This window comes from Pteropus vampyrus, unplaced genomic scaffold, assembly GCF_000151845.1.
Source record: "Pteropus vampyrus isolate Shadow unplaced genomic scaffold, Pvam_2.0 Scaffold35, whole genome shotgun sequence".
NCBI lineage: Eukaryota > Metazoa > Chordata > Mammalia > Chiroptera > Pteropodidae > Pteropus > Pteropus vampyrus.
Genome location: NW_011888816.1, coordinates 5,410,904 through 5,418,993, shown reverse-complemented (window position 1 = coordinate 5,418,993; position 8,090 = coordinate 5,410,904). Strand labels below are relative to the sequence as shown.

The following is an 8,090-nucleotide window of genomic DNA, read 5'->3' as shown; positions in this document are numbered from 1 at the left end:
AATTTTTTAAAGTTTTATTTTCACTAAGGCAATAAGATTCTATAATAACATAGTTTGTTACATTAAGCCCCCTCTGAAATAGAGCAACTTAACCTCTTAGAAGTTGAAATGACTGAGGTGGTTCACTGAGCACTCCATTAACGCATAAAAAGAGTTTCAGTGAAACCCTGCTTTTTTGTCCTTCCTTTCACAGCACTTCTCACTGTCTAAAATCTTTTTTTCAGTGATTTATTTATTGTTTTTCTCCCCATCTAGAATGTAAACTCAATAAGAGCTGGGACTGTTTGTTCAATGCTGAGTCCTCAGCACTTAAAACAGTGCTTGGCACAGAGGAGGCATACAGTCAATACTTGCTGAATGACAGATGATGAAGATAAAGATGACACACTAATGGTTTACGTGTGTTATCTAATTAATCTTCATTACAAGCTTAAGAGGCAGTGCTGTTTTTTTTTCCATCTATTATGATGTGGGAATTGAGGTACGTGAGAGCTTAAGTAAGTTGTTCCAGAGCACACAGCCCTGTGACCAAGGAACTTATTGCCTCACAATGCTGTTAGAAATGAAAATTTCCATTAAGATTAAGTACGATTCTTCATAAAAGCTCAGGTGACTTGTTTGGGGCTCTTTACCATCATTAAGTATTTCTAAAATAAAAAATTGCTAGCCATCTTACCTAGTTTCTGCCCACTAAAATAAATGTCACCAGAATTAACATGAACAGCGAGGCTGCTGTATTGAAATACCAAGGTTGATGTTTGTTTTTTATTAGCTGTATGTCATGAATATATTATTCTTTTTCTGTGTAAAACTGGTATTAACACATTTTTAACAGACTTAGAAGAAGTTGATCTCTAGTTCCCTTAGAGAAGCCTAATAAGCCATGGACAACCAGGGACCATTGTATGAATACAGTAATGCAAAGTGTTAGCATCGAATTTGGTGATCTGCTTGGAAGGTTGTAAATTGAAAATGTTTTTGTTTAGACATTAATCTCTCTTTTTGATATTAAGTTACATCTGGTATTTAAGTTAGGATCTTCATTCATATATTTATTCACCAAATGAATTGATGATTGAGCACCTGCTATGTGCCAGGTATTGTTTTAGGCACTGAGATACAGTCACGAATTTAGAGAAACATAGGCTTGCATTTAGTTGGCAAAGAGATGTAGCTGGGTTTTAGGGTTTCTTCAGGCTGGTGTGGTCAGCTCTAGTTACGGCCGCCTCATCATCAGGTTGGGCCTCTTGGGCAGATTACAGCAGTGAGGCTGAGGGTAGGGCAGCTGTACCAAGGTGGCAGTTATAAGACATTTCTAATACTTGCCTTGTTTTCTTATAGGGAGAAATTGGAAGAAAAAGCTAAATTATATGAAAAAATTACTAAAGGAGACTTTATAGGTAAATAACAATTATTTATTTGCACTTTTCTGTAATTCATACAGCCCTATGGTATTTTGTTATTCATTAATAACTATAACAATAGAGAGAAATTTAACAGATCAGATTGATTACTTTCTGTGCCAGAGACAAGAAAATCAATAATTTTCCAATTGCCCAGTGCATGCCAGGCACATGCTGGGTGCTGTGAGGGGACAAGCAGGTACAGTATAAGCCAGATCTTCTGCCTCTGCCCTCAGCGGGGTTGTCATCAGTGAAGGGAAAGGGCACAGAACAAAGCAGAGTTAGGAAACTAGGTCTAAATAGGCCACAATTATGAACAATTACATCTGTGTTTAAAAAACTAGAAAGAATTATATCAGGTTGCTAGAGTTAAGTTTTCTATTTCCCTGTTTTTCTCTATTTTCTATTTTTCCTGCGATGTGCTTATAATTGCTTTTAAAGTAAAAAAAAAAAATTCCCCCTTTTCTTATAACTCCCAGAAAAGGAAATCCAACCTACAGTTAGACAACAGTAGAAGAGTTTTTATAAAGCAGTGCATATTTCATTACCAAAGTCATATGTGGAAGTCTTTAAGGAGAAGAGGGGCTCTAATAGGGGTCTTAAGGGCTTTAGAGAGCTGGAGAAAGGAATTCTACAGGAGAGAGTGACGAGAGCAGATCAGCAGACGGTGGAGAGGGCCAGAGTTGGCCAGGCAGACTAGTGTGGCTGGGCCCAAGGAGCTGGGAAAGTGGGCAGAAGGGCAGCAGGAGAGAGGCAGGCCAAACCCCGGTCATAGGCTGCCCTCCCAGCCGAGCGCCTTCTTCCCAGACAGCAGGGGCAGTTTCCTGCATAGCAGGAAGCCTGGCATGGCAGCCAGGCACTCTCAAAGCTAGGGACCACGGGGAGAAGAGGCTTTGCCTTTTTCCTGAAGAAACAGCAGGGGGCGGCCAACAACCAGGAGGCCTCACTTTTATGTGGTCTTGTAACTCAGCTCTAGGAAAGTACATCTCTTTCCCATTTGAGGTATTTTGTGGCTTTAAAAACAACTGTTTGTCTGAGAAAACCTTTATTTAAAAAAATTCAAGGCTTTTCTCTTCAGATTCAAACTTTATTTGTTTATACAGAAATCAGGTCCAAAGGAGTATGACTGTAGATGTAGAGATTTGGTTCTGTCTAAACCATAGGCCCACCTCCCGATAGGCATATTGGGCTAACATGTTTGGGCAAATTAAGTTTTAGACATTCAGTTATTCTCCACTGTACAGTGGGATAACACCAGTACCAGATAATAGAGAATCTAATATATGTTCCATCTCAGAGAAAAAGTCTCAAGTGACTGTATCTTAAATCCCGCATAGTGAAACTTCATGTAAATATTATTTGCGAATACATCAAATATCCTGGGTTAAATTAAAGTCATGGATTGCTATTTAACTGAAAGTGGATGTTTTAGCTCAAGTAGGTCATAAGCCCTGAGGGCAGATAGCATCTTACACATCTCTGAATGTCCTCCAGATCTTGGCACTGTGTCTTGCCTAAAAGCGATGTTCATTGGATTGAAGAGAATTCAAGTGACTTCTTTTACCTATATTATGACCCTTAAATACTTATTATACCACAATAATATAATTAGGATTAAGTGCTACAGCCCACCTGATTAGAGACGTGCATCACCTATAACAACCAAGGTCTATTGTCTTAGTCTGATGACATGGGAAAAGTAGTTCTTCTAGATTATACAATTGGCTGCATGAGTCTTTTGAAATTAAATAGTTTTATCTTAAAATTACATTCTGAGACAGTATAACTTAGGATATTGACAGGGCAGCAGAAAACTGTAGACTTTTTAAAGAATTTTTGCATGTTTTTTTGTATGTTTCTGATAGCCTATTTATAGCTTCCCTATCAGGTCCTGAGGTGGCTCTGTGTATTTGTAAGTGTTCTGGGGGTGGAGACATCAACTAGTGAACCGTCAAGGGCATGGAGCCACCCAGCGATTCATGTTACTGCTTCATATCAATTCCATGTGTGGTTTTCTTCGTCAATATCAAGAATCTGACAATTGATTTTTATATCCTAGATGAAGAAGTGGAAGATATGTACCTTGTGGATTTCACACAGAAGATCATAGACAAACACAAAGAAGCGAAGGCGTTTGGTGCCATTAGAGATTCTAGAAAGGCAGAAGAAGGAGATGATGATGAAGAAAATCTTTCTGAAAAAGATATACCTCCTCCCCAGGACCCCAGCGAAGAATGGTTGGTGATATTATGTGATTTGACCATATTATCATCATCAGACTTGGCGTTTACTTTTTGACAGTGACTTTGGTTGTTATCAAACCATTTCTCTTTATTCTTCCTCATTTTTCTTTCTTTTAAGACTCCATTTTAAGTAAGGTTGGATTTACAGGTGTAGAAACAGTAGTGCCAATGAGTAAATCATTACAAATGAAGACTGAGCTCTTGACATGTACCAGGCATTGTGCCAGGTACGGGAGGCATTCATATGCCTCTTTCATGAATGTGAAAGAGTTGTTTAAACAGAAGTATGTTCCCTTGTTACTAGAGCTGCTGCCTTACCCATATCCTTATTCAGACATCGTAGAGTCATTGTCTAGGTAGTTGATGATATGTGTTCCCAGTAAGCCTTCTTCTGGCTGTGACATTTTTCTGGCAGTATAGTATAGACATCATAGACCTTGGACCTAGACAGCACTAGCTCTGCCTTTCTCTGGTGATGTGACCTTGATCGGGTTCTTTACCTTTCTAAGGCCCAATTTCTTCACCTATGAAGCAGGGATGGCAATGCCTTCTTTGTCTGATTGTTTGCCTTAAGCTCCCTACAGGCAGTAAGACTGACTAAGATACCCAAGAAACTGCTGTCTATGGAGTATAAGCAGGCATTTTGTAAATATTTATTATTGAAATTATTCTGAATTTCACCTACATGTAGGTGAATGATAGGGAAACCAAACTAGTCTTTAACTTATAAAGAGACCAATGTGTCAATAAGAGACCAGAATGCAAATTCCATTCTAATGATTTTCTACTTAAGACATTGTTTAGAAACTTGTTTATAAGTACTTAAAATTAGGTAAAGATGCACTGATGCTTTGAAAATGTTCTGGGAATAACTCTGCCTGCCCATCCTCCTGCCTGGGCAGAGCCCACCCATCTTCCCTTCAAGGCTCAACTATCCTCCTCATTGTGGGGTCTTTGTCAGGAACTGCTTAGGATTGTTTGCAGCATTGTTGACTTTTGCCAGCATTGAGCCCTTTGAGCAGGAGTTGTTTATGAGCTGAAGAGAGCAGACCCAACTACTGTGGAGCACAAAGAACGGCATCTTCATACTGCTGATGGTGTCCAGAGAAAACATGTGCATTGGGACAGAACAGGTGTCTTCTTACCTACTTTCTAAAAACTTATATTTGGAGTAGGTTATCTTGCTGCATGCTTGCTATAAACAACCAAAAGAGAAGCACATACAGTATAGTCTCTTCCATCAACGCCGCTTCATTCTAAGTGATTTCTCCCTCTGAACTCTGGTAACACTTAAATACTTTCTGCTCCTTTGGGTCTTACCTTTTCTTTATTAACACATAACTGGCCTCATTAACAGAGATTTGAGGCAAACTTCTGGTACTTTTAATATGATTGCTTTTCAGAGCAGAAATCTCATCTCCTTTGAAAGATTTAATGTCTTTATTATTATTATTATTATTATTATTACTATTGCTTGTAGGATTACAAGCAATTTGTCAGTGATCTGAAGAGTTTGGAGGGCAATTGAAGGTGTCACATGCCACCATATGGTGAAGAAAGACACATTGCAAGCAATTCTGAAACTTTTTATTTTAAAATTAGGCTCCAAAATTATTAACTGCTTGTAAAATCTTTTGGTAGCTAAATTCCAGGTGGTGGAAAATCTTTCTGCAAAAATATTGTAAATAATTACTCAGACCATCTGGCTAGATGGTTTTCTTTCTCTGTTCTTTTTTTTTTTTTTTTTTTTTTTTAAGGAAAAAAAAAGAAGAAAGAAATTGCTTCCTTCAGTTGGAGGTTTTATTTCTTGTGGTAATCAGCTTTGGGACTATAGCGATGGATTCCCATTCTGTTTTTAAATCATGGGCCGACAATTGGAATCAGCATGTGTGAGAGGAAAGAAATTACTAACAGAAGTACAGTCACATACATGGAAATCTGACCTCGAATTGGTCCACCAGTAACACTGGCCCCTTTCTCTGTTTTTAGCACCCTACTAAAGGCTGTGGGAAATTCCCTGCCCATAATTAAAAAAATAAAAAATCTGTTGCATCGGAATGCAAATGAAATGTTTTCCATGAACATCTACCCATATTTCCTGTTGTGAGAAGTGAAAGTATTTCATTTGCCTTGCTGTCTTCCTGGCTTCCCTAGCTAGTTTGGGCAAGATTAGGAAAGAGGAACTAAGGGTAAAAAGATAACAGACTGGCCTGCTGGTGAGGTACTTTTGTGGTACAAAAAGTGTTTTGCTTGGCTTCCCTCCTACTTAAAAAGCATCCCCAAAATACCATGACTTATAATAAGAAATAAATTTCTGATTCATTGGGAAGAATTAGACCAATTAGAAGAAATAAAAGAAACAATAAAATGTTGAATTTGGGAGGACCGAGGAAATAAGTTGAGTCTGGTACAAAACAAAGTTATTACAATGCTGATAAAATATTTAGAATTGTCTAAACCAGATTAGGTTCTGAGATGTTGCAGCAAGTGTCTGTCTGGGTATTTATTTTTGAAATCAGAGACATACATCATCAGTCATGTTCTGTGTTTCCTAAAACTAAGATTTAATAAAGAGCATAATGTGTTTATTGTATGTCAACTTTTATCTTTAAAAAGTATGTTCACATCAGTGGTAGTGGTCTCTCAGGTTGAGAGGCTTCCTTGGTAGTGAGGCCTACGTTAATTTTTTCTTTTACTATGCACTAACTCCCTGACTTAGGGAACCATATGTCATTTACAAAGCCTTCACATCTTTTCACTTTTATTTCAGGGTGGATTACGTAGATTCTTTAGGGCGATCCCGGCGCTGCATGAAAAAGGATTTGCCACATCTGCTGGAGATGGATAAAAATCTCCAGGGGAGGCTGTAAGTGTGTTATATGCAAAGTTCTGCCCATGTCTGAAATGCAGACACAGGGATAGTTTTGTGGGCGAGGCTGTTTTTAGTTAATTATCTTTGGTGCTCCAGTAAGGAGATCTTTTTTTATGTATAAGAATATTTGCTGAAGCACTTTTTTTCATGGTTAGCATACACATGCACACCTAATCCACACTCAGGGCACAACCTTAAGTGGATGATTTATATTGTGTAACTACTAAAAGGAATGAGTTAGAGCTATATCTATTTACAAGCATACCATGGAGATATTGTGGTTTCAGTTTCAGACTACAATGAAGCGAATATCATAGTAAAATGAGTCACAGGAATTTTTTGGTTTTGATTTCTCAGTGCATATAAAAGTTATGTTTACACTATACCGTAGTCCAGTAAGTGTGCAATAGCATTATGTCTGAAAAAAGCAATGTACATAATTAAAAAATAGTTTATTGCTAAAAAGTGCCAACCATTGTCTGAGCCTGTTGGAAAAATGACGCCAGTTTATGTGCTCAGTGCTTGGTTGCCACAGATCTTCGATTAAAAAAAAGTAAAAACAAAAAACAAAACCAATATCTGTGAAGTGCAATAAGATGGATAAAGCACAATAAAGTGAGGTATGCCTGTACTTGGAAGGATGTCTAATTACAGAGTAACGAATATAGCATAAGCCTAAACCAAACCAACAAACCCTTGTGGATAAAGATGTTTAAGAATATATACTTGGTTATCCCACAGCAAGTGGGGGCAGAGAGGAAGTTGACTTAACTTTTTCTTTATATTTTTTTGCATTTTGAAGTAAGGAAGGGCCTTATAGCTAGATTTTTTTTTTTCCTGTGGGGCCTAAGACACACCTAAGAGATAAGTTACTAAAACATCCCAGGGAAAAAAATTAACCTCACTAAGAGCAGCTTTTGTGTGGAATGTGTTGGGAGAAGGTCCACCTTCTCCAGGTCCTCCAGGCTCAGGTGGGCCTGAACAAAGGAAGAAGTGCAGAAGCCCTGAGCTGTCTGACAACACATGAGGCACTGGCCCAGCCACAGCGTTATGTGACTTCCTTGGCCTTGCATGGGAGACCATCTAGAGATGGTGTCCTCCCTGCCTGGGCTGCCTCCCTCTATTCAGCCCACGACCTGGGTAGGGAAGAAAGTGGTTTGTCTTGAGTGCGGTCAGGATTACATTACGCTAATGAATAAAGGTGAAAATCTTTTTTTGCAATTTCCTAGTGGTCTAGTAGATCGGAAACCTCTGTAGGGAATTGTCATCTTTTTCAACTAGAGTTACTTATCCATGATCCAGCTGACTGAATCAAAGCATTACTGACTCACAGCTCTTGTCTAAAGACAGTTTTTGCTTTATTCTCCTACTAGTTTTGTCAGTCCTGCTAATGAAAAAACCTTACTATCTGAAGACATGAGAAAAGAACTTCAACGCCAGCAATGGGAGGAAGAAGAAAGGGAGGCCCTGAAAAGGCCAATGGGGCCCATACATTATGAAGACATTCGTGAAAATGGTATAATCATCTTACAGCTTTTAAATCATTTTTTTATCTTGAACTAATGGCAAACA

At 38.4% G+C, this 8,090-nt stretch overlaps 1 protein-coding gene across 1 annotated transcript in view; it reads left to right on the top strand.

Moving 5' to 3' along the window:
- Window positions 1-8,090, top strand: part of CCDC174 (coiled-coil domain containing 174) — a 29,821-nt gene that overhangs the window by 9,868 nt on the left and 11,863 nt on the right. Inside the window, exons 4-7 of the mRNA XM_011357491.2 lie at window positions 1,342-1,400; window positions 3,463-3,640; window positions 6,417-6,512; window positions 7,892-8,050. Of these exons, the coding sequence (XP_011355793.1) occupies window positions 1,342-1,400; window positions 3,463-3,640; window positions 6,417-6,512; window positions 7,892-8,050 (492 nt within the window). The remainder of the gene's footprint in view (window positions 1-1,341; window positions 1,401-3,462; window positions 3,641-6,416; window positions 6,513-7,891; window positions 8,051-8,090) is intronic.